This window comes from Trachemys scripta, chromosome 1 (genome assembly GCF_013100865.1).
Source record: "Trachemys scripta elegans isolate TJP31775 chromosome 1, CAS_Tse_1.0, whole genome shotgun sequence".
Taxonomy (NCBI): domain Eukaryota; kingdom Metazoa; phylum Chordata; order Testudines; family Emydidae; genus Trachemys; species Trachemys scripta.
Genome location: NC_048298.1, coordinates 104,804,126 through 104,831,431, shown reverse-complemented (window position 1 = coordinate 104,831,431; position 27,306 = coordinate 104,804,126). Strand labels below are relative to the sequence as shown.

General features: G+C 41.8%; 1 protein-coding gene across 6 annotated transcripts in view; it reads left to right on the top strand.

Moving 5' to 3' along the window:
• BICD1 (BICD cargo adaptor 1) overlaps positions 1–26,309 on the top strand; it is a 295,717-nt gene extending 269,408 nt beyond the window's left edge. For 2 of the 6 annotated variants that reach the window (XM_034780066.1, XM_034780083.1), the window contains exons 9-10: positions 8,997–9,072; positions 20,390–26,309. In XM_034780066.1, coding sequence (XP_034635957.1) covers positions 8,997–9,072; positions 20,390–20,480 — 167 coding nt within the window. In that variant the 3' untranslated portion in view covers positions 20,481–26,309. The remainder of the gene's footprint in view (positions 1–8,996; positions 9,073–20,389) is intronic. The other 4 variants (XM_034780076.1, XM_034780072.1, XM_034780090.1 and 1 more) reach the window with 3 other exon arrangements.
• The last annotated feature ends 997 nt before the right edge of the window (positions 26,310–27,306 follow it).

Here is a 27,306-nt window from a genome sequence, read left to right as displayed (position 1 = left end):
CCAGAGGATGTTGTGAAGGTCAAGACTATAACAGGGTTCAAAAAAGAACTATATAAATTCATGGAGGATGGGTCCATCAATGGCTATTAGCCAGGATGGGCAGCGATAGTGTCCCTACCTCTGTTTCCCAGAAGCTGGGAATGGGCAACAGGGGATGGATCATTTGATGATTGCCTCTTCTGTTCATTCCCTCTGGGGCACCTGGCATTGGCCACTATCGGAAGATTTCTTTCTTGAGTGGTAACACCTAATTTAGACCCCATCATTTCATATGTATAGTTGTGATGATGTTTTCCAATGTGAGTTACTTTACATTTATCAACATTTAATTTTATCTGCCTTTTTGTTGGCCAGTCACCCAGTTTTGTGAGATCACTTTGTAACTCTTCACAGTCTGCTTTGCACTTAACTATCTTGAGTAGTTTTGTATCATCTGCAAATTTTGCCCCCTTTTTCCAGATCATTTATGAATATGTTGGACAGTACTGGTCCCAGTACAGACCCCTGGGGGACACCACTATTTACCTCTCTTTATTCTGAAAACTGACCATTTATTCCTGCCCTTTGTTTCCGATCTTTTAACCAGTTACTGATCCATGAGAGGACCTTCCCTCTTATCCCATGACAGCTTACTTTGCTTAAGGGCCTTTGGTGAGGGACCTTGTACTGAAAATCTAAGTACACTATATCCACTGGATCCCCCTTGTTCATGTGCTTGTTGAACCCCTTAAAGAAGTCTAGTAGATTGGTGAGGTATGATTTCCCTTTACGAAAACCATGTTGACCCTTTCCCCAACAAATTGTATTCATCTATGTATCTGATAATTCTGGATTTTAGTATAGTTTCAACCAATCTGCCCAGTACTGAAGCTAGGCTTACCAGCCTGTAATTGCCGGGATCGCCTCTGGAGCCTTTTAAAAAAAATGGCGTCACATTAGCTATTCTCCAGTCATCATTAAATGATAGGTTACATACCGCAGTTAGTAGTTCTGCAATTTCACATTTTAGTTCCTTCAGAACTCTTGGGTGAATACATCTGGTCCTGGTGACTTATTACTGTTTAATTTATCAATTATCACTGTTGCATCTGGATAACGGTTGCTGCTTATAGGATAATGCTTGCTAGCTGGATGGCTGCATCTCCTAACCTATAAACCATGCCACCACTGGAACATGTCTTCTGGTGCTCTTGAGTGGGTTGAAGCATCCTTGCCTGTTTCTTACATAATGGGAGAAAAGAGGAAATGGCCCCACCCCTTGTGCATAAATTGAGCAGAGGTCAGGATTTAGCAAAATCTACATGATTTCCTACAGTTTTCTATGCATTGCAGGACTAAAATACCTGGAATTCTGTGTTTGCTAAAATCTCCATTGCGCTGGGAAATTACCTGGCTAAATGCTAAGAGGAAGAAAAAAACTGTAGTTGTAATGTTGCTTAGATGAAAGAGATCAGTAATAGTGTAGCCAGGGAAGCCTGAGATATTCCAGGAAGCAATTTAAACAAACTGATCCATAAAGCCATATATCTTTATGGCCAAACCAAAGTATAGCACTAAATTATTATTGTTAACAGTGCTTTATCACATTGTTCTGTGGTAGTCAGTAATACAGATGGCATCTTTCTAAATGCTTTTCTTTATCCCAGTAATGCCATATTCTAGCCAGTCCAATAAACCAATCACTGGATCTTGCTGATAAGAAGCCTTTAGTTTATCTAATGCTTTCCTTCCATGCTTGTTATGAGACTGCATCTTTTGTACATACTTCAGCAGTAAACACTTATGGAAACAGGCATTGGGGAGTGATGAGATTTACACCTTTGGAAGTTTCCCTGCATTGCTGATCTTAACCCAATCAGTTCTGTGTGTGTTTCTAAACCTTTGCTATAATAGAGAATTAAAAGCATCTGATCAGAGCTGGCCCAGACATGACCAGGAGCTGTGCAGGGGCATGTGAATACCCGTTCAGAGGTCAGTTTTTGCAATCCCTGGGTCAATGTGACTTGGGCGAACTGCAGAAGCAGGATGTTCAGTTATGCAGAATAAGGGAATGCGTCTTGTCACTCCCATATTCCTTTCCACCTGTCCCTAGAATCATTCTTTCTGCTACTATCCCCTGCACTCACTTAGCCCCGGCCTGCACAACGGCATTCACAAATCCTCACAAATGGAACAATGAGATAGGATGCAATATGTTGGTCCGAAATCACAGTCATGAGCTCATCCCCCAAAGATGCTTCACCGGGATATTGAGGAGTGAGCAGGTCTACTGGCCAGCTCCCCACCACACACACACACACACACACACACACACACACAATGAACTGTGGACACAGTCAGCCTAGCCAGCTAGCCAAACAATGGGTGGGTGGGCAAAACAGGCAGATGAACCTCTTCCCCAAGGAAAACGCAGCACACGGGCGGCACAAAGCTATGTGTGAGGTAGAGGCGTGGGTGGCCTGGGAGTGGAGAGAGGATTAGACTTCCCCAAGCTCCCCCCTGCAAGAAGAAAAATTGGAGGCAGCAGCATGGTGACCACATCCTAATTTTCTAAGCTCTCCCTTCTTCTTTTCCCCTCTTGCTTAGGAGAAAAAAAAATAAGTTAAGTTCAGGTTTTAATATGGGTGAACTTTTGGTGGGTGAGGAGCATTTATTTTATCTGATACGGTTAATTTATCTGTACACTGTAATATCATCTTGGTTCATTAACTTCTACCTGTGAAGGCATAAAATGCTACCCATACAGAAGGTGCTGCTCCTCCATGTTTTGGGGTGTGTAAAATCTCTGAGCCGGTGGATCTGGGGAGAAGGAAAAGGGCCAAGTATTGAAGAATTAGGTCACCTTCTGCTTCAGTTTTTCTTTCAGCACATTGTAAATAGAAAGGCTTCTTCTGAGATTTTTTTAAGGTTAGGTAGTGCTTGTGAAGGCATCAGATTGATATTCCTTGAATCTAGAGTCTGTCCATCCAAAGAACAGGTGCACTATGCACAACAGTAATGCAAACTTTTGCACACACTGCCCTAGCAACAGGCCTCAACCTTGATCAGGAAGGGGCACCTGTGGGATTGAGAGAGTATATTAATTTCCAAGCCTGTTCAGTTTCTTGTCCTCTGGAATGGCCAACAAAGATGGCTGCTGTGAGGTAGATATCCTTCCAGTAGAAATTGGCCTGGGATAATCAACTCCTACACAGACTACAAACAGCCATCAGATGATAGCTACTTTTGGTTACTATTAACCTGCATCAGACTCAGTCCATTAGACCCAAGGTGAAAGGTCCCCTCTCCCATTCTCAATCCCCTGAGCCATCCCATTGACATCTTAGCTCCTCTTAATGCAATGTGCTTATGTCATTATCTGTATGTTTAAATGTGGGAGTTCAGCAGCCTGTTCACATCTATTAACAATTTAATCCCTTCTTCAAATCAGCTTTGGGAAGATAAAAAATAAGCTATGAAATAATAATTCATTTTTTGTTGAAAAACTGCATCATATATAAGGGAACTAGGGGAAAACTAGATCATAGAATCATAGAATATCAGGGTTGGAAGGGACCTAAGGAGGTCATCTAGTCCAACCCCCTGCTCAAAGCAGGACCAATCCCCAACTAAATCATCCCAGCCAGGGCTTTGTCAAGCCAGACCTTAAAAACTTCTAAGGATGGAGATTCCACCACCTCTCTAGGTAACCCATTCCAGTGCTTCACCACCCTTCTAGTGAAAAAGTTTTTCCTAATATCCAACCTAAACCTCCCCCACTGCAACTTCAGACCATTACTCCTTGTTCTGGCATCTGCTACCACTGAGAATAGCTGAGCTCCATACTCTTTGGAACCCCCTTTCAGGTAGTTGAAAACAGCCATCAAATCCCCCCTCATTCTTCTCTTCTGCAGACTAAATAATCCCAGTTCCTTCAGCCTCTCCTCATAAGTCATGTGCTCCAGCCCCCTAATCATTTTTGTTGCCCTCCGCTGGACTCTTTCAAATTTTTCCACATACTTCTTGTAGCATGGGGCCCAAAACTGGACACAGTACTCCAGATGAGGCCTCACCAATGTCGAATAGAGGGGAATGATCACGTCCCTTGATCTGCTGGCAATGCTCCTACTTATACAGCCCAAAATGCCGTTAGCCTTCTTGGCAACAAGGGCACACTGTCGACTCATATCCAACTTCTCATCCACTGTAGCCCTTAGGTCCTTTTCTGCAGAACTGCTGCCTAGCCACTTGGTCCCTAGTCTGTAGCAGTGCCTGGGATTCTTCCGTCCTAAGTGCAGGACTCTGCACTTGTCCTTGTTGAACCTCATCAGGTTGTTTTTTTGGCCCAGTCCTCTAATTTGTCTAGGTCCCTCTGTATCCTGTCCCTACCCTCCAGCGTATCCAACACTCCACCCAGTTTAGTGTCATCAGAAGAAAGGGGGGGTTGTTTTTAAGAAAAGATTTTCTTGCTCACTACTCTTGATTCATTCTGTTAGCCAGGGGTTACATTAAATCAACTTAGTCGTTGTTTTTGAAATCCCAGGAAAGAGAATAATTCATTCTCAGGTAAACAGAGACTGCTCCTGTTTTCAGGTAAACTGACAATAGCACGTCTCAGCAGAACACATTATCAAGTTCTTGCAACATTTATGCAGCAAGTGCAATTGACATTGAGTGGCATGACAGTAGGGGGGTGGGGACTATGAAAATCTGAGCTTAGGAAGTGAGACTTTTTTGCAAGTTCTGCAAAATGAAGGGATCCTTCCGTCTCCAGGGTGAGTTTTACATAAAACACCAAAAAGTCAACTTCACATTTTGCAATAAGAAATTCATTTTCTTCTTTTCAGGGATTGATCCTGCAAATCTTCATTCACACACTTGGCTTTCCTAATGTGAATAGTCCCTTTAAAATATTTTTTATATTTAGTGTTTGGCTCTTAATTTTTACCCGTGAGATTTTATAGAAACATTTCATGAATTTTGAGTTACTATAATCAGAAGACAGCAAAAGGTGTATACAATACACCAGTCACTTATTTGCAGCACCACTCATGCTCTTCTTGATGCTTTTCTTGGTCTTGGATCCCTTGCTATTCTTGTTCCTTGATAATACCAAGTCACTCTTTATATAAACAGCTTGTTTTGTATATCCAATGACAGAATGTACAAAGGGAGTTCCATTATGCTCATTCTATAGTCGCATGTAAAATTTTCACTGAGGACATTGCTGACAGCAGCAAAAATGCATGCCCGTTTCTCAGACATTAAAAACACAGCCACACATGATAATGTTGATTGGATTCACCTAGTTTATAGTCCAAAAGGCTGAACACACCTGTGACACTAGGTGTGGTGCTTAGCCAGGGCTGGGCTCCTATGGGAGGCTTGTTCTCTATTCCTTCAGGACACAGGGCTCCCAGTTAGCGTTTTCAGCAACGCCAAGCACTCTTTTCAAAGCAAGATAATCTATTAGTTACCTAGCATTCAGAATGTGAAAGTCCTGAGGTTAGCGTAGAGCAGGGGTTCCCAAACTTGGTTCACGGCTTGTTCAGGATAAGCCCCTGGTGGGCCGCGAGACGCTTTGTTTACCTGAGCATCCGCAGGTCCAGCCGCTCGCAGCTCCCAGTGGCCGCAGTTTGCCGTTTACGGCCAATACGAGCTGCGAGAAGCAGTGGCCCGGCTCGCACCACTTACTGCAGCTCCCATTGGCCGGGAACGGTGAATTGCGGCCACTTGGAGCTGCAGGAGGCCGTACCTGCGGATGCTCAGGTAAACAAAGCCAGGGGCTTATCCTGAACAAGCTGCTAACCAAGTTTGGGAACCACTGGTGTAGAGAAGCAAAGATTAAGACAGAGTTCAGTCTAGCCAATGTGAGGGCTCTACCCAGCCGAGCTGCTGTAGAATCCATTTTGGCCCTGTCTCAGTCCCTTTGTCTTTGGTTCCGGGGGGAGGGGTGCATGCTGGATGTCTGTGAGCACAGCTTTTATCACAGCCACCTATCAACTTTCTCCTTTGTTCTACTGCTTTTGGCCTTTGGTCAGTAAGTGTGTGGGTCACTGGCCACTGGGGTTTTCACTGTCTCTCTGGATCCTCCATTCACATGTGTAGACTTTTATTCAGTTTGTTAATGACTCTGGTTTCCAACCAGGCTGCTGAGTCATCACGTTATCCCTTCCCTTCACCCTCAGTGCATAGCTATGCAAAGCCCCTGAGGGAAACTGAGGCACACACAGGCATCATAAAAATATTACCAAAATTCCCACATTTTTCACAAAGTTTCTCGGTTCAACAGTATCTATAGAGCCAGTGTCAGTCCTGATGTAAGTGGGTGAAACTTAATTGAATTAACAGAATTTAAAGCTGTTCCACCAGGACTAAATTTGGCCCATAGCTAGCACTGGGCATTAGATTTGAAAGAAGAAACTAGCTCTGGCCAGTCCAACAGTGAAGAAGAGTTGCTTCTTCACTGTTGGACTGGCCAGAGCTAGTTTAGAATGATGAGAAGCTGTAGGGCTGATGAGGCTGAGTGGTGATGGGAGTTGTGCCCTTAGAGTTTCAAAGAATGCTATTCTGAACGATGCTAAACCTTTTATATATTGCCTATCACTAGTGCAGGCCTTTATACTGATGTCAGTGGGAGTACCCCCACTGACTTCAGTATGAGTTGGGGTACATCTACACTACAGGGGGGAGTCGATTTAAGATACGCAAATTCAGCTACGTGAATAGCGTAGCTGAATTCGACGTATCGCAGCCGACTTACCCCGTTGTGAGGACGGCGGCAAAATCGACTTCTGCGGCTTTCTGTCGGCGGCGCTTACTACCACCTCCGCTGGTGGAGTAAGAGCGCCGATTCGGGGATCGATTGTTGCGTCCCAACAGGACGCGATAAATCGATCCCTGAGAGGTCGATTTCTACCCGCCGATTCAGGCGGGTAGTATAGACCTAGCCTTGGATTGGGGGATTCTCATGCAAAATAGTCATTCTGTCCCTGTAGTTGTTGAAATCAACACTGCATTTGGCTTTCCTGGCAACAGAGACTTTAGGAATAAACCAGTCTGACTCTTGCATTAATCAGTTCATTGATCCTGTTTTTAGGAGACTTATCATAAAGTAAAAATCTTTATTGCACCAGCAATAAGCAGTGCCTGCATTTTATGGCTTAACTAATATTTCATCAGTCCTGGGAGCTAGAGAGACTACACACTGATAGCCATTCAGGCATCACCCAATGTAAAAATGTTTTACACCAGTAGAACAGCCATCTTGCTGCATAAGACACCCCTCTAACCAAGCTGTACGTTGATTTACCAAAAGAAGACAGCTCTGGGTCTAAGACCAGCACTTAAAATAGACTACTCTGCAAACCGCAACAAAAGAGCAGCTCTGTCAGCTTAAGTCATATGACACATTTAGATGTGTTGAATAATAATTCCTTACACTTTTTCCTTCTCTTCCTGCCAAAGGTCAAGTTCAGGGTCCAAAATCTATGATGTTTACTGAGGTGAGAAGATAGGCACCAAATGTGATTTGTCCACACCCACTTAGACCACTAGAGGGCAGCACAGATCATCTTAGGAGACAGATTCCTATATGATGACTGATAAATGGATTTGTATGAGAAGAGGTGACTGTGGTACTAGAATGACCCCCAGTATTTTCAGGCAAGTACCCTGCCCTGTGTGAAAGAAGAACAGTACCAACAGTGTCAGCTACATGTGGGAAGTCTTTGTATATATAGTACCAACAACTTCTTCCAACTGATTGAGACAGCAGAATTGAATTCCAAGGGAACAATCTTCCTCTACACCAGAGCAGAGACTGTTACATTATTTGTACCTCCTTCAAAAGGAGTTTTGTGTTTTGAGTGACAGCCAGTGAGAAAAAGAAGAAAAGATTCATGATTCCTAAAAAAAAATTCTGATTGACTATGATGTCTAGTCATTTTTGTTTTTAAAATTCACGTTAGAATAACTTCCCGTTTTCTGAACAGTTGCTTTAGAGAAAGAAACTTAGAGAATCAAAAACTGGGATCTAGAGAATCAAGATGCAATATTCACAGCAGGCAAGAATGCACAGACCCCACTGAAGTCAACGGCAAAACTCCATTTATTTCAGTGGAGTCAGGATTTCACTCAGATTTTAAAGCCAGAAAAGATCATGACGATCATCAGTCTGACTATGTGTATAACAGAGGCCACAGAATATTTGGACTAGTTCCATTATAAAGAGTCAGACTGTGTTAGTTTCTTATGTTGTTGTGCAGTGGTAGGGTTTGCTCACACTTGGAAGTTTGTAAGAGGCTAGCAGTTCAGGTTTTGTTTTGTTGTTGTTTTATTTGGTTTTTAAATCAAGAAAACAGAGAACGTCGTTAATGGATTTAAAACCTGTTTCATCATTCCTATAAACACAGTCACAAGAATTACAGTGGCTCTACATTTATTTCACACACACAATCTCACTGCTACTGCTTGCAGGTTGTAATGTCTGATTTAAATCCTTTTGAAAGAACTATGTTTTGATGGCAGCTGGAACTGCCACAGGATTTTTTTTTTTACTCTGCAAGTTCACAGGGGATTTTTTTTTTAATAATAGGCATAAGATATCTTGAGAATTTTAAAGTAGCCGTTATTGACATTTTATATTACTAGTAAGCAAACCAGTTGCATTCATTCCCTATGATAAAATAATGGTTAATATGGCCTGATTCAGACCCCATTGAAGTCAGTGAAAAGACTACCATCAGGCCCATATTGCAAAAGGTCCATCAGTACGTGCTCATTAAATATGGTTGGTCTAAAACTCCCATCTAATAATATCTTGCCATTGGGGGAAAAAAATAAGCTCAAATGTTTCCATTAGTATTTGTGAAAGAAACTGTTACTTAGCTAACAAGAACTGAACATACATTCCTCACTAAATCTCTCCATCAGCCGCATAGTCTGTTTACTATTGTTACTAACCCCTTGCTTTGTCATCTCTTTGTATATATGTCTAATTTATCAGTTTCTTGTAGATTATCAGCAGCCTACTGCCTCCATACCACTACGCGGCTCACAACTAGCCAGGGGGCCAGACTGCCAGACTGTCAGGTAACTTTAGCTAACTCTTTTCTCTTTGCATATAGCTGCATGCCATAGTGAGTCTGCATCTACTCTTGCCTTTCCTATATAAATAGCCTTTCCTGTTTATAACATTCCAAACTCTGTGTGTGTGTGTGTGTGTGTGTGTGTGTGTGTGTGTGTGTGTGTGTGTGTGTGTGTGTGTGTGTGTGTGTGTGNGTGTGTGTGTGTGTGTGTGTGTGTGTGTGTGTGTGTGTGTGTGTGTGTGTGTGTGTGTGAGGGAAGGAGGGACGGAGGGAATGGGGCAGGCTTGCTTGCTTTTTAAGCAAAGTATTGATTTGAGTTACTCTGATACTTTCTGTAGTTACAGCATAGGAGATTTCCCCTCCTCCCCCCATGTGTATTAGGGAAGCCGTTACTTGTACATATATCAAAAATAAGGAAAATAATTTAGGGCTCAGTCTTGCACTCCTTAGCCCAGACAATTTCCCAGTGACATCAAAATTAATATATTTTGGATGAAATTCTTGAGACTTTTGCCTGAGTAAGGACAGCAGAATTAACAGTGTCAGGTGACTCTACATCAAAAAACAAACTAGTCTTTAATTTTTCTTAGTCAGTGGGAGGCAGTATTGTCATGTGATTAGAACAGGGACCTGTGAATCAGGAGACCTGGGCTCCAATCTTAGTTCTGCCACTGACTCCGTGTGTGACCTTGAGCGAGTCACTTCACCTCTTGGTGAGTCTCAATTTTCCCATCTGTAAAATGGAGATAATGAAACTTAAATACCTTTGAAATGTTTAGGATAAAAAATGCTATATAAGTTCTAAGTATTATTATTTAAAAAACTAATCAAAACATTTGGGTTGAAAGAGGAAACATCTCCACACAAGAGTTTTTAAAGTGCGTAAATCATGTTTCAACTATGTTGTACTGACCTGCCACTGAAAAATGTAACAAAAAGGTCATCTTAAAGCAGTTGGTACTTGAAAAGTTTTTTTGCCATATAAATTGTAATCTACAGAAAATAAATAGGGTACACTTGTTTTAGGGATAGGTGAAGGTTCCAATATATGTTTTGTGCAAGATATTCACCCATGTTTTAACCTGCTCATTTGGAGAATGCGAAGTTATTTTTCATATCTGCCCCTAACTTATAATCAAAACTCTTAGTTATTTATTTATTTATTTACCCACCCTCCAAAGATGAACTTCATTACAGTACATATAGAAGTTCCCTTTAATCAGGTTAGAGAACAGGTGAGATATGACCAATAGACTAGAAGCCAGGGAATTCTAATCCCTGCTATGTCACTGTGACTCCTTCTATGACCTTGGGGAAGTCCCTTAAACTCTTTGTGTCTCTGCTTTCCTGTCTGCACCTCAGAAAACAAAAAACAATTTGCCCCTGCTAATTGAGTGAACAGAACTTTGCAAGGCTCTCCAATTCCTATCAGAGAAATGACATACTCCAAATGATCTAATATCACTTAGCACAGAACTGCTCATCAGTCCTTCTGCAAGCACGAAGTGCAGCGATGCCAGCTGTGAAATGTATCTGTCATATCGCCAGTGTGTTTATATGCCCGGTGAACAAACAGCAATGCATCTCGTAGAACACAGCCTTCCCAGTTGTGTTTTATATTTAGCCTAAACTAAATTGAATCTAATCTAGTTAGTCAGACCTTGCAGATCTGATTCTGCCAGAACGGAAGAACCAGCCCACATTTGCTACTATTGCAAATTTACTTGGGTATATTATCTGTACTGCAAACAAAAGTGTGGAGAGAGGCAAGTCCAATGGAAAGTCCCGGGGTCCTCTGAATTGTCCCATTTTGCTCCTTGCACTTTCCAGTGCAGAGAACAGGGAGTTAGTCCTTTTAAACTATAAATTAGGGTTACCATATTTAAAAAATAAAAAAAGAGGACACTCCATGGGCCCTGGCCCTGCCCCAACTCCGCCCCTTCCCCAAAGTCCCCGCCCTAACTCCCCCTCCTCCCTCCCAGCCACGCGAAAAGGGCTGCCCGAGCGCTACTGGCTTCATGGTTTGCCGGGCAGCCTCCAGATCCTGTGCCCCCGGCTGACGCTTCTCCAGCGCAGCTGGAGCCCGGGAGGGGAAGCGCACAGCCGGGGATGCAGGGTCTGGAGGCTGCCTGGCAAACCATGAAGCCGGTATCGCTCGGGCTTCGGGCAGCCCCCATGCCTCTGGATCCTGCGCCCCCGGCCGGGCACTTCCCCTCCCGGGCTCCAGCTGCTCTGCTCCTCCCCTGACTCTTTGGCTCTGTTTAAGAGCCAATCTGCCCGAGCGCTACCGGCTTCGGGCAGCCCCCTTGCCTCCGGACCCTGCGCCGCCGGAGCAGAGCAGCTGGAGCCCGGGAAGGAAAGTGCCCGGCTGGTGGCTCGGGGTCCGGAGGCACGGGGGCTGCCCGAAGCCGGTAGCGCTGGATCGGGCAGCTTGGCTCTTAAACAGAGCCGAAGTCTGAGTCAGGGGAGGAGCAGAGCAGCCACGGGAAAGGAAGTGCCCGGCCGGTATTTTTCCCAGACATGTTTGGCTTTTTGGCAATTCCCCCCTGGACGGGGGTTTGATTGCCGAAAAGCCGGACATGTCCGGGAAAAAACGGACGTATGGTAACCCTAATAAATGATCACAATCTTGAAGAATCCACAGAGAGGCCCAAAGCATCCATGCAGAGCCCATCCTTGATTTCCCTCCTGCCATCTTTCTTCCGCACCCTGTCTCAGGACCTCTGCTCTCATGTAGTTCTCACTGGCTGCCCTGATCTCTTCCTTGAGGGAAGATCAGCTTGCAGAGGAGGGATACTTCATAAGCTAGTGACAACAGGGTAGCATTAATTTACGTGAATAAACTCCTATGAATGTCGAGTGGGTAGATGTCACTTCATGTGGCTGTTTACGTGCCCCTCCTCCTCATGGTGTGCAAAGCCCCAGTCCTATGCTATGTCAGTGAAGGGGTTTCCATAGGCTTTGGGGATCCCCTCCACATGTTATGGGAGAGGGGAAAATAAGGACACTTGTAAAGTGCTGAGGTATCCAGACCATGTAAACATGGATTAGATCTCTCCCCAATTAGAAAGATCAGTCATTTATTTTGTTCATTTGTTTACATATTTGCTTTCCTCTGGATAATTCCGCTAGAACCAGATTTGGAAACTTTGCGTGAGAAGCTTTTCTTGCAGTGTCCACCTAACTCAAAACCAGGGTATAGGGGAAATTAGAGTTGTGTAGTTAATAATTTTCAGAAATCCAGACAAGTCATCCCACAAGAAACAAGTAGACCTATATCCAGCCTATCTGTTGGCTTTGAAAAGATTATCAGTTTCATCATCAGTTTGATGCTCTTCTTGATAAGAATATACATGCGCTGTTGGGTGTAATGCCAATCATAAATATTCATAAATATGTCACGCATGCCTAGGCCACATAGCTGCATATCCTGGACTGTGTCCTGCACAGTGAGAAAACACAGCAACAGCTCCATTATCAGCACAACAGCATGATGGCATGAATTTTTACTGCTTCGAGTACCATAATTGGGATCTGGAATAAAAACTGAAGGCATTTGAGGGAAGAGCAAATTGCCTATTCAGTTGTAACAGAGAGATGTGTGCATGCTTTTACAAATCCCTCCTACCATGCCTGCAGGAATGTGACCTCCCTAGGCCTCTAACCTGGAACTACAGAGTGTCTTGTTATGACTGAAATTCACATGAACGTTTTCTGCATCCCACGATATGTCAAGTCTAGTCATGTTCAAAATAGTTTACGTTCCTCACCATAACACAAATATGAAGTGTGGCATGAGCTCTTTACTCAAATGGGGCTGCACAAGCTCTTTTACTTAAATGGCACCTATATAGGGTTTTACTTTATCCTGGACATACTCTGAAATTCACACTGTAATTACACATCCCCACAGATGTGTTTTCATTCCAGTGTAATTCTAATTTACAAATAGCTTTTGTAAATAGCTTCTGGTGAACTTCTATGATAAATTTAAGAGAAGATTCAAACTGAATTGAACCTGAAACTTTAAGGTTTAGAAACAGTTGGTCAATTTATTTTGTTGTTTTATGTTTACAGTTTGGTTGCCTCTGCATATTTCAGCTAGAACCTGATTTGGAAACACTATAAGAGATTATTTTCTTGCTGTGTTTCCAACTAAACCAAAGACAGGGTACCTTGGATAGCTTGAAAATTTGCATGACAATCCATCTGAATTTCTAGGCCCAAAAAGGTCTGGATAAGCAGTCACATTTTTAGATGTTTACCAAATTGTTGGTTTTCTTCTTCAAGTGCTGGTCCCTATGTGTAATTCACTCTGGATATGCATGAATTCCATGCAGTGGTGCCAGAACTGGGGGGAGTGAGAGGGAGCACCAGGACCATCCCACTTCTTGAAATGCCCTTGCATAGGTCGAGCGAACCTACTCTGTCCACCTCTAAGGATTTAGGATGTACTAAGTCCCAGGGCAGGACTCTAAAGCCCATAAAGCCAGGGCTTCTTTGATACTGGACCTGTTTTGGCAGCACCAATTCCACCAGTACCATCCAAGTCAAAATCTTAGAATCCATCTGTTTAGATGCGATCGGAGATATCTCCACCGGTGGTGATAGCAATACAAAGGCCAGGTCTGCACTCAGAAGTTAAGTTGTACCCACTATGTCATTTAGGGGTGTGAAAACTCCACACTCCTGAGTCTCCACAATCCTTAGAGGTGGACAGAGTAGGTTTGCTCAACTTATGCACAATTGTGTTAGATGATTTTATAACTGACTTAGAAAGGGACCTACTTTTATGTTTGTGTAAGTGTTCTCTGCCTTCCTGATGAGACCCTGATGGGGGTCTGTAGATACAGACTCCCCTGTAGCAGTCAGGCTTCGTGGTGGGAGGTGCATTTGGGGTGTACAGGGGGGTCCCCCGACCTGGGTCCAGCTGTGGCCTCATGACCTTCTCCATAAAGTGTTTTCTAACCTGAAGTTTCTGCGCCTCATGGGTACGGCTAGGAAGGAACAGGAAAGGCAGTCAGCCCACTCCACCCTGTATCTCCTTGACTGGAGGCATGAGGAGAGCAAGGGCATTTCAAAAAGTGGGATGGCCCTGGTGCTCCCTCTCACTCCCCCCAGTTCTGGCACCACTGCATGGAATTCATGCATATCCAGAGTGAATTACACATACGGACCGGCACTTGAAGAAGAAAACCAACAATTTGATAAACATCCAAAAATGTGACTGCTTATCGAGACCTTTTGGGGCCTAGAAATTCAGATGGATTGTCATGCAAATTTTCAAGCTATCCAAGGTACCCTGTCTTTGGTTTAGTTGGAAACACAGCAAGAAAATAATCTCTTATAGTGTTTCCAAATCAGGTTCTAGCTGAAATATGCAGAGGCAAGCAAAACTGTAAACATAAAACAACAAAATAAATTGACCAAATGTTTCTAAACATAGTTAAGCAGACAGCACTAGGTCAAGAGAGGAATTCTTCTGTCGACCTCGCTATCGCCTCTTGGAGAGGTGGATTACCTACGTTGATGGGAGAATCCCTCCCATCACTGTAGTGAGTGTCTACACTTCAGTGCTGCAGCTGTACCACTGTAGTGTTTCAAGTGTAGACAAGCCCAAAGTCTGCCTCTTCTGACCCCTTTGGTATGAGTGCATCAGACCCCTTGCACTCCAAGAAGGTCAGAGACCTATATCACACTGGAGAATATCTTTGCTCTTCCCCCATCATCAGGACTTTCCCTAATGAGGAAGATTGTGACTCCAACAGGGGATGTTACCTTGGACAGAAGTTTATCCCCTCTTCCAGCTATGCTTTTTCTCTACCAGAACCATCAGTGGATATGGATTCGTTCTTCATAGAATCGTAGAATATCAGGGTTGGAAGGGACCTCAGGAGGTCAGCTAGTCCAACCCCCTGCTCAAAGCAGGATCAGTCCCCAACTAAATCATCCCAGCCAGGGCTTTGTCAAGCCAGACCTTGAAAACCTCTAAGGAAGGAGATTCCACCATCTCCCTAGGTAACCCATTCCAGTGCTTCACCACCCTCCTAGTGAAAAAGTTTTTCCTAATATCCAACATAAAACTCCCCCACTGCAACTTCAGACCATTACTCCTTGTTCTGTCATCTGGTACCACTGAGAACAGTCTAGATCCATCCTCTTTGGAACCCCCTTTCATGTAAGTTGAAAGCAGCTATCAAATCCCCCCTCATTCTTCTCTTCTGCAGACTAAACAATCCCAGTTCCCTCAGCCTCTCCTCATAAGTCATGTGCTCCAGCCCCCTAATCATTTTTGTTGCCCTCCACTGGACTCTTTCCAATTTTTCCACATCCTTCTTGTAGTGTGGGGCCCAAAACTGGACACAGTACTCCAGATGAGGCCTCACCAATGTCGAATAGAGGGGAATGATCACGTACCTCAATCTGCTGGCAATGCCCCTACTTATACAGCCCAAAATGCCATTAGCCTTCTTGGCAACAAGGGCACACTGTTGATTCATATCCAGCTTCTCGTCCACTGTAACCCCTAGGTCCTTTTCTGTAGAACTGCTGCCTAGCCATTCAGTCCCTAGTCTGCAGCAGTGCCTGGGATTCTTCCGTCCTAAGTGCAGGACTCTGCACTTGTCCTTGTTGAACCTCATCAGATTTCTTTTGGCCCAATCCTCTAATTTGTCTAGTCCCTCTGTATCCTATCCCTACCCTCCAGCGTATCTACCACTTCTCCCAGTTTAGTGTCATCTGCAAACTTGCTGAGGTTGCAGTCCACGCTATCCTCCAGATCATTAATGAAGATATTGAACAAAACCGGCCCTAGGACCGACCCTTGGGGCACTCCGCTTGATACCAGCTGCCAACTAGACATGGAGCCATTGATCACTACCCATTGAGCCCGACGATCTAGCCAGCTTTCTATCCACCTTATAGTCCATTCATCCAGCCCATACTTCTTTAACTTGCTGGCAAGAATACTGTGGGAGACCGTTTGCATGAGTCTTTCTGTTCCACTACCATTATCAACCAATCACAGGAATCCTAGAAAAAATGGGACCTTTCTAGGATTATGGGACCACCTCATAGTAAATCCTTATCACCTGCTACTTTAGGGGTGAATTTCACTCCTTCACTGAGGGGGAAAACAAGATCTGTGCCTGAATTAAGTCCCACTTAAGCCCTATTTTGAAGACTTAAGAGGTTCAGAGGTTTTGTGCTGCTCTCAGTAAATGGATGAATTTCACCCTAAATGTCACCCTTTTCTGTGTCTCCCCCACCCCCACACACACTCCCTTTATTGGGGATGACCAGAATAGACAAAGAGCTAATTCAAACCCCTCCCCTAATGCCAGCTCTGTATTTACATGTTGTTGCATCACACTCACCACAATACAAAGGAAAGTACCATCATAGTAAATTACATTGCATTTTTTCAATGTAAAACAAATCCAACGAGGAAAATATTTGAGCCAAAATATACAAGCCAAGGTTCCTAGAGTTAAGTTTCGAACTCCATATGTTAGGAGGCTCAATTTTACAAGGTCCCGAGCATTCTGGCACTGACCCAGCTAGTGGGTCTACTCATGTGCTTAAGTATTTGGCTGGATCAGTGCTCGGCCCATTGCAGGATAGAGCCCCCAAAGAGAAGTGGATTGATTTCAAAAGTGCTGAACCCTGTTTCCCCTGGTGAGTCCCTCCTAGAGAACCTCATTCTTCGAGGTGCTGGACACCCTCAATCGTGACTGAAGCCTTGCAGGTTTCATTCCATAATCAGGCGTCTTCTGTTTAAAGGCCTAAACGTGGAATTAAGAGCCTAACTTTAGGCATGCTAGATAGGGATTTTCAGAGAAGTCTAAAGGGGAGTTAGGTGCCCAATTGAATTCCAATGGGAGGTAGGCACCAAACTCTCTTAGGCTTCCCAAATTTGAAAACTCTGGCCTGCCATAATAAAATCACAGTGGTGATGATGTACCACATTCTTTTTTGCCTTTGAACAAATGGAACTACCAGTACTTCTTTTTTGTTTTGTTTTGTTTCCCTAATCCTTTATGTGCATATTTACGCCTTTTCCACATGCTATAAATACCTTTGGCATTTCCAATTGATTCCATTCCCAACAGCAGACTAATTGCAGTCCCTCAGCCACTATCTGCAATGCACCAAAATTCTGTCCTGGAAGGATAATATATACGTCAGACAGTGCAGTTTCAAGGGCACTTGTGCTTCACTGTGCTTGCCAGACAGACTATAATACAGGGGTCAGCAACCTTTCGGAAGTGATGTGCCGAGTCTTCATTTATTCGCTCTAATTTAAGGTTTTGATTTTTAGAAGGTCTCTTTCTCTAAGTCTATAGTATATAACTAAACTATTGTTGTATGTAAAGTAAGGTTTTTAAAATGTTTAAGACGGTTCATTTAAAATTAAATTAAAATGCAGAGTCCCCCGGACCGGTGGCCAGGACCCAGGCACTGTGAGTGCCACTGAAAATCAGCTTGCGTGCCGCCTTCGGCATGCATACCATAGGTTGCCTACCCCTGCTATAATACATACTGAGTCAAAAAAAAAAAAAAAAAAATCCCAGACAGCTTGAAAAACGGCAGGTGTTTATGGGTTGATTTTATTCACATACTGTATCTGAAGCTTGATATGCCTGATGCTTTACTTGAAAAATTAAGGACTGTAACTCAAGCAGGCCTCAGATGTAAAAGCTTCCTCGCAGTGCAATTCACCCCTGCAAAGACAGCCTGGCCAAATGAGATGCTGTAAGGGGTGAAGTTTACCCTGGGTGAATATTGTTTCTAGACTAGTATTTAAAACAATAGGCAATGAAACATGTCTTAAGCGACAAACCAAAGTTGGTTAGAAACCAAACAAAGCATTACTGGAAATCTTGGGGATGTTTCCAAGTGGTTGCTAGCATTAAAGCAGCGGTTCTTAAACTGTGGGTCGGGACCCCAAAGTGGGTCGCAACCCCATTTTAAAGGGGTCACCAGGGCTGACTTAGACTTGCTGGGGCCCAGAGGCTGAAGCCGAAGCCCAAACCCCACTGTCCGGGGTCAAAGCAGAAGCCCGGGGCCGGAGCCAAAGCCCAAGGGTTTCAGCCGTGGGTGGCGGGACTCAGGTTACAGGCCCCCTGCCTGGGGCTGAATCCTTTGGGCTTTGGCGCCCCCACCCGAGATGATGGGGCTCGGGCAGGCTCAGGGTTCGGTCCCCCCTCCTGGGGTCGTGTAGTAATTTTTGTTGTCAGAAGGGGGTCCCGGTGCAATGAAGTTTGAGAACCCCTGCATTAGAGGGTACTTATCATTGGTGCTGCCCCTAAAGGCAGGTTTCAGTGGATTTGAACAAATGCACTAGTTGGTACATTGTATTCAAAGCGGATGAAACCTTGCTTCTGAACTGGTACCCTCAGTTTAGTATGGCTCATCATATGAACATATAAAATCCCTAGTGCGCAAATCAAATGGCACTTGTGAATTGCTGTTTAAATTCGATCCCACCATTTTGCCCATGCATTCATTTCCCCTCACAACATTCCTCATCTAAGCATGTAAACAGATGTTGTGTGTCACAATTCAGGGCAATATCACCTGTCTTCCCCTCTATGGTCCACCAGGGGAACCCACTCTCAGGCTTCCATGTCCCCAGACATTATTTCTGTTTGGTAGAGTCAGAATGCCTAAGCAGGCCTGCTTTGCTTTTTTCCTCAGAGACTATAAACAGCGTAATTACCCAGTTATAAGCTGGGATCCTAGTTTTTTCCACGATAAAAAAAAACAAAATTCTCCAATTAAAAAAAAATTAAAATCTGTTGTTTTCCATGATTAAAATGAAATGCTGAATTTTAGTTTTCCTAGCCAAAAGCCACAATAGATATAGGAATCAGCTGAACACAATGTTTTATTGATAGATTTACAAATTTTAAGCAAGTTTGAAGCCTACCAGTGCCATCAATCATTATAATAAAATAACATTAATAGAATTGCAATTTGTAATCTACAGCCTTGCTGCATACAAGTACAGAACCATTAATATGAAATTTGTCCTTACCAAACTCAGTGACACAGTATTTAGGGGTGATTTTTAAAGTTTTCAGTATATTTTCCTAACTTTAATTACTCACAGGCTGAAGTGAAATTTGAGATGCATTAAAACACAAACCCTATCCATCGTTGAGTAACCAGTATATGCCAGAAGCAGTTTATTGGAGTATGTTTAGCTATGTAAATTTAAAGCGCATTCAAAAATCAATCACAAGAGGGAGAGATTGCACACACTGAATAAGTGACACTGGTACTTTTAGTAAAATCTAGCTAATAGTTAATATATGTTTTTATTTTTTCACAAAATGTAAAAATTAGTGTCTCTGTAAAAACACAAATTCCGTGTTTTTCTGCCGCAAACAGATTTTTAGGATCCCTGGTTATAAAGTACCACACAGCTTTTTCTAAGCAAGCACATTTTTTCTGAAGGTAAATGCTTTACAGAAAAAACATATTAAAACAATAAATGAAAGTAGCATGTGTGTAAAAAGTTTACCAGAGATCACCCCAACTCAAAAAGGGCTCTGGTAGGTGTCAGTTCTTCAAACCCCCAACAGGCGGTTTTCTGTGGTTACCAGTCCATAATCTCATTGGCTCAGAACAAGCACTCCTTCATACAGTTTGGGTCTTCAGTGTGCAGAAACTGTGAATAGATAATCAGCCAGAGCATGGGTCCCCTCCTCAGGGGAAAGCTTCAGAAGGTTGGGTCTTTGCATAATTGGAGGTGGTAATTTGCATTGACCTCCATACAGGTATTTCCTAGGAACCCCACTTAACTTTGTGGCTAGATGGACCATTAGTCTGACCCAGTATGGCCATTCTTATGTTTGTCTGGCATATTGTTTAATATAGTCATAACACTTCCCAAGGTTTATACTGGCCATGTCTCCCCACTAGAGAAGTCACATACAACCCCACAATCATGTATAAACTTTGCAATTTTAATACAATGGGCACCAAAGATACTTAAACTTAATTCAATAAGATTTAATTTAATTCAATAAGGTTTATGCAGGATATTACTAGAAACTGCTATATCTGTGCCAGTGTGGTGCTAATTGGACAGCAGGACATCTTCAGCATCTGATTTACATGTGCAAGGGCCATTTTGTATGTGAATATTAGGGATGTTACATATGCAGATCACTGCCTGAATTAAATGGAGGGTGCAAATTTGCAAGCTGGGTTTCATCCCCTTTGAAAATCTGTGCCCACACCTGTTTTGTTTATGTTCGTGTAAAGATTTGGCCATGTCTTTTAAGCACTTTTTCTCCTCTTTTAATTTTCAGTCCTAATGTAGCCCTTCCAGAAGAGCAGCCACATTCCAGCTCTCAGTGTGCCCCTCTCAACTGTCTCTCCAAGCCTCCTCCTTATCCCTAATTTTCAGATGCAACATAAGAGAAAAAACAAACAAACAAACGAGTGGAGCACACACGACAAAGGTATAAGTTGCTCCCAAGAATCCAGTAGACAATCCTGCCTTGTTGCTGCGTTGACAACTCTGGATTCATATCCAATGTTTTGGCAACCGAGTGTTGGTTGAGAAGAAGAACACAAAGCACAGAGCCCTGCCTGTCAAGAAGACTTTCTATGGTTCCTCTAATTATATTCAAACTTTGCTATCACACCTGAAGTTTAGTGAAATTTAACAAAGTGACAAAATGTTCCTCCCAGCTGCTTGGCTTTACTCTGAAATATTGAGTGACTTAAGCCAATATTTTAAAAAAATATGTTACAAAATCCTATTTTCACATTCTCCACGTTCAGCCATATGAACCAGTTCAGATTTTCTTTTCTGTCATTAAGGGTGTGATATTTATTTTTACTTTATTTGCACCATAATTTTGTGTTTATAAAATGTGGTTCTTGTTTTTGGGATTTTTTGTTTTGTTTTGTTTCTCCTTTTGGTGAGAGTTGTATTTAATTCATTTTATTTTTAAAAGACAACCAGAAATAACTTAAGTTAAGAATGGTTGAGTTAGTATTTAAAAAAAAATGATGATTGTTATCTTGGCCAGAGAGTATGGCCTATTTTTTTTATTGCACAAAAACATTGAAAATGGGGTGAATTGGAATGTTAACAGTGACTTTGTATTTTGCTGCTGCACTGATATTGTTTATGCACTTGTTTTCTAATTTCTATTACACTAGCTGCTGGTTTTGTTCTAGGTCTTCACTGGAAGCTAATTATTAAACCTAAGAAGGAGATTAAAGAATGATGCTTTGATTTTCATTCAGTTATTTGCATTTTAAGTATATTTTTGCATTTCAGACAAGTAGATAAATTGGTGCTTTTTCTGGGGAGGGGTGGGGAGGGTTCTGTTTGGTATCTGAGAAAGAAAAGCGAAAACAACGTGAAGTAAAATGTTGTGTATTGATTAAAATCTTCAGTTTTTTTCTCCTGCTCCCAAATTGAGGGTACTAGTTTGAGGCCTTACCAGTGAAAGGATAAAGAGTAAGAATGGTGAGGTTATATACATTTAGCGTGAGATTTTCTATGGTGAAATACCTCATGCATGTAGGCTTAATGGCTTGGATTGAAACTGGCAGGATTTTACTGTAGTGCATTTTTTCCCTTGCCAAATATTAACAAATACAGAACCTTAGCTCATTGTCAGTTTATGACAAATACTCAGGTGACCTATGGTGCACAGCGTTCCTAGTTAAAGATTCTCTCCTCTAAACGCTGAATAAAGCTGTGTTGCAGAGTAGTGGATTTTCATAGCAAAATGAAGGATAGCTGAATTTATTTTGCACAGAATCTGACAGCAAGGCAAGTAGCTAAATAAGCTGTGGTGTCTTAGCACCTTTGGGCTTCTTATCTGATCATCAAGATGGAAAAATACAAGTACTGCCCATTCCTTGCTAATTAGCACACTCCTTGCTCTTGGTCAGTGGCCTTAATTTATTTAAAGAAGACAGGTGTTGATATTTCCATGTTTCTGTCTGTTCCTTCTCTGCGGTGTTAATATGATCCACAAGATGGAAATACAAATACAGCTTACTATTTGCAGCAATTAAAAAAGAAAAATTGTTGCATATATAGTTGGAATAATTCAATATAACTGAATCTGAGGAAATGAACACAGTCCTCCAATACTAACAATGCTTACCAAATGTAATAACGTACAGTACGTAAGTGGAGGAAAGAATCAGTGGCCAATCAGTGTGCCTAACAATCATTACCATAGTACCAGTAATGAAGGTGCTGTAAATAGAAGTATTCTAATGTAATCAACAATGTACACTATATAACCTTGTCAGAGCCATTGAGCTAATATAACAAAACGTGTAGAATCGGAGGTGGAGAAAAATAGAAACAAATTCATGTAAAAGTCTGATCATACCAACCTAACAACTCTTTGCACTGTTTCTATATACGTTTCCAAGATGTTCACATGATCCTTCTTGTACTGCATTCACATAACTATTTAGTGCCATACTTAACCTACTCTTCTAACAGAAAAGTCAGATAAAACTTGTTTAGCATTATCATGCTGTTTGGCACTAAGATTAGCTGCTATGTAGATTTTTATTAAAGAACTGTTTTGTCTGGGCAAATGTTGCCTTTAAAAAGCACCTCAGAACACCTGACGATGTTAGATCAGTGTATTATTATTCCTCAGTGGTAGCATCTGTGTCCAACAAAGATAGCTACTGCATATCAGTTAAGTGAGAAAAGAATTAGCATTGCCACATTGTATACAGTTGCTGTAAACTGTATTAGAATATTATCTCCTCTTTTCATATCCAAACATCTGTTGAAACTACAAAGAATATTTCTTCTCCCTAATTTAAAAACAAATTTAAAAAAATCCTATATGTTTTAGTTTCTTTTTATATAGATATGAATCTGTGGAGAAAATACTTGTTTTGAAATATTCATTCAATAGTATATTCATTTTTAATTGTGATTTGCAAAGTAAAATTAACAACTCTGAAATACTGTAATGGTATGCCTGTTTGGATCAAGAGTTATAGAAGGGTGTTCCATGGATTAGAAATTTTGATCATGTTTTACAGAAATAAGTGGGTTTTTTTAAAGTTTTGATTCTCTTGTAATGCTTTAATTTAATTCCTAATCAATTTATAATTTTTTAAATACAATAAAGCAAGAATACGTGCTTGAAATTTAAGAGATCTAGGAAAGAACCAACTTAAATGTAAAAATGACTGTGGTTATTGCATTGTAAGAAATAAAGCTTTGTAGGCCCCAGAGCAGTCTTGCCTCTTTTGTCAGTTCACTGGGGAAAAAAAAGTATCTTAAACTTCAGAAAACATAAAGCCTTCTTGGTTAGATAGTAATTAGTGATGTAAAGTTTTACCAAATGTCTGGTAGGAATTGTTTCTGAACACACAAAATCCAACTTGTTTTTAATGTTGGCAAAATGTTCTATGTAGCAATTTTTAAAAATCATTCCTAACACATTGCCATCTATCCTGATTTTAAAATGAAGGGGAAAAAAGAATACATATATTCTTAGAGGCTGGGTATACTTAGAAATGCTGATGTGTATCCCCCACAGCAAAGAAATGCCTTTCAAAAGCTTGTCCAGACTTTCATGTTTGAAATGCAGCTATTGTTCATAAAGAGGGCCTTGGAGTCTTTGGTTGTCAGGTAGCCTATAAATGCATGACCATTTTGTCCTTTTTTCTGACCTTGGGAGAGTTGTTTCCTGGTAGAAACAAATGATCCATGTCTGAACAGCCAGTTACTGTAAATTTGTGGAAGGAAAACAAAATAAACCGTGTAAATCAAATTAAAATATAAGGTGAGAAGAAAGTGAATTAATAGAAAATTGTAAAACAGGGGAGTGGAGAAGAATATATTTTCTACCAGCGTCAGAAGGTAACTTTGAGACTTTTATAGAAAGAGAAAATATAGATAATTTCCCATCTCAAATCATGTAAGAGTCTTTGCCTTCTAGATAGAGGCAGCAGAGAGATCCTTTTTAATTGATCTCTGACAGGTTGGCATCTCCATGCTTATTCAACCCAAGTAGAATTAATGTAATTATAGCTATACAGTAGAATTAGTAGACTGAAACTGTTTATTATTAAGATAAGGTGGAGAGTTTTAATGCCAAGATTATGCTTCAGTTTTTTTCCTGTTTAAAAATATGGAGTGGTTTTAACCATTTGCCATACATATCTGTAAGCAAAAGGAGGCGGATGTTTTAAAAGATGATAAAGACATCGCCAATGAAGGCTCCTAACCTGAAATCATATTAGTATCAGTGTTTACGTAAAGCAGCTAGTTACATGGGGAGAAATCCTGCTTACAGTGGATACAATGCAAGCAGAACTGGGCCCATATAATGCTAGCTACTTTAGAACTTCACCTTGCATCACTGGAGGAATTTTGCCATCAATTTCAGTAGAAATGGACCGAGTGCATAATGAGGTTATAGATTACACAAGCTCTTCAGAGGTCTGTTCTCTTTCTCAAGTGATAGATGTACATCTGTTGGAGTTGCAGTAAATTTGTTTCTTTCTGTACTAAAGAAGTCTTTATTTGAAAATGGCAGGCACTGATGTTTTACATTTGAAGCATGATCATTGCTATATTTACCTCTTTAAAAATAATAGCCATCAATTTACTTCAGTTTTTCTCCTGCTGTACATGCAGTATGTCTTAAGGAGATATACAGTATTCAGAACTTTTTTCACCATTGATGAATGGTTTTTTTTTTTTAATTTTTAAATATTCTGTGAAAAAGAAATACACAAAAAAGCAAGTAATTGCCTTTAGCCTTAAGGCACAAATGCACCTAAATATGCAATATAAAGTTTGTGCATGAGATTCTTTAAATCATGTAGCCTTTTCCTTAAGCATGATGATGAAGCTAGAGAATTCTTATTTCTTGTATGATTCCCTTACTCCCCGTGTCAGAAATGCAAGAGGGATGTTACACAGAGTCTGTACCTTACATCATAAGTACGGCTTAAATCCTCCTTGCATTTTAATTTCTTTCCTGTGGAGTTATTGAAAATGCCCCTCTATTAAATTTAAAGTCAACAAAGTGACAAACTGACATAAGATAATTCCCATATTCTATAAATGTAGTTAATTTGTTGTCAGACTCTGGGTGATAGAGCCTTGGGTTTCAATTACTGTCTTTATATGGAGGTGTTTGTTCTGCTCATCATTATTATGCTGTAATAGAAACAGTGGAGATTATTGTATGGTTTTTCTCAGCATTAGTAAACATGGTTAAACAAATGTTTTTTTATTAAAACTTGTGTTTGATTTAAAAGGTGTGCTGGAGATTAATGAACAAAAGAGGCTGACACAAATGAACTGGCTTGCTAGCTGGTTCATTTAATCAGCTGTGAAGAAGAAATAAGAAAAATCTAGCTTTTAAAATGGTTACTATTATTGTTATTAATTATTATTATTTATTTGTTTGTTTATTATTCACAGGTATGGCTTTGTGCACCATGCCAGTGGGTAAATTAAGTGCATCTCATTAATTATTGCCCTACTAATCTCAAGCCCTATGGTTTGACTGTTAAAGGGTTAATTAACTTGATCCTTTGTAAAAAAAAATGTAAAAAACAAATAAATCTGATGTTTGTGACTTTTGTAATCTACTGAACATTTCCATTTGCATGATGATCTGTATCTAACAAACCATACCAATTGCTGTGTTAATTTCCAAATAGTTTTAACATTGGTGATGTTTGTGACAAACACAAATTTGTGTACTGTATGTTTACTGCTATTATGACTTGGCTACTCCTATGTTGAATTGAAATTATGTTGTAATGCCTTCCTGGGCTTAAATGATGGAGTGTTTCTGGATGATGAAGAATACAAAAGTATATGTGCTCATTGACTAAAATATTGAACATGAGAAACTCTTCTTGTTGCTACCTTTTGTTTAAAAGCAAAAAATGTTGAATAATTCTTGGTTCCAAAAATGCATCATTTGTATTTCAAGTTAACATAATCCCCATGTTAACCCTTCCCTGCCATGTTTCTTATGCCTATAGATAATCCTGGGTGAATGCCTTGTGAGGGATTCATAAAGTATGTGCTTGTACATGTGTAGTATGATCACGCAGTCAAATGGTTGAGAAAAACAATCCAGTGCTAACGAAATCAATTAAAAGAAGCCAATATACATATAATTATGTTCCAATTAAAATTACAGTGTAATGTATTACTGTCCCAGTAAATAAACTGGCCATTTTTTGTTCATTTAATCCTATGCACTCTCTCTATCTCTCTTTTACCTTACTGTCTCTGTAAGTTGTTTGCTGTATGCTTTTTTTGGGGGTGTTACTTTTAAAAGTATCAACATTGATAGAAACAGTATCAGGTTTACAATGGTGCTGTGTCCACACTCAGAAGGGGCCCACACCAGCACCCAGACGGTGGCTCTGCTCCTCCCTGAGGTCCCACCCATACTTGTCCTCTTCTCCCCAAAGCCCTGCCCTTGCTCCTTATGGCAGGAAAAACGAAGCATAGCCCTCCCACTTTCAAAAGTGACAGGGTCCCTCTTCCGGTGCCCCTGTTGCCAGGTGTCCAGTTTTTCGACCGGACTTTCCAGTCGAAAAGTGGACCTGGCAGTACACTAAAAGTCCAGTTAGAGGAGTAAGCACAATCAGCTTCCCCGCCAGGAGGGTGGGAAGAGCAGCTACTGCTGCCTGGAGGACTGCAGCTCAGCTGGAGAGAGAGAGAACTGGCTCCCAAGGACCTGGCTCCGGCAGAGAGAGGTAGGTACTGGCTCCATGCTGCACCCAGGAGGATCCTGTCCACACACCCACCCCGCTGTGCTCTTGCCCCCAGACGCTGCCGCGCTCCAGCAACTGACCTCGACAACCCCGCTGTGCTCTTGCTCCCAGACGCTGCCGCGCTCCAGCAACTGACCCCGACAACCCCACTGTGCTCTTGCCCCCGGACCCTGCCTCGCTCGAGGACTGACTCGCCTCCCCCCCCAGTATGCTCTTGTCTCCAGCCCCTGCCTTGCTCTGGGGACCGACACCCCATTTCCGCCTCACTGTGCCCTTGTCCCCGGCCCCTGCCTCACTCTGGGGACTGACACCCCTGCTGTGCTTGTTCCTGGCTCCTGCCTCATTCTGGGAACCAACCTGGGCAGCCCCCTGCTAGCCTAGCTCCTGGGGTCCCCCACAGCTCTGCCAGTACCCCTCACTCCCGACCCACAGCCCCCTGCCAACCCAGCCCTGGGCTCCCCCTCAG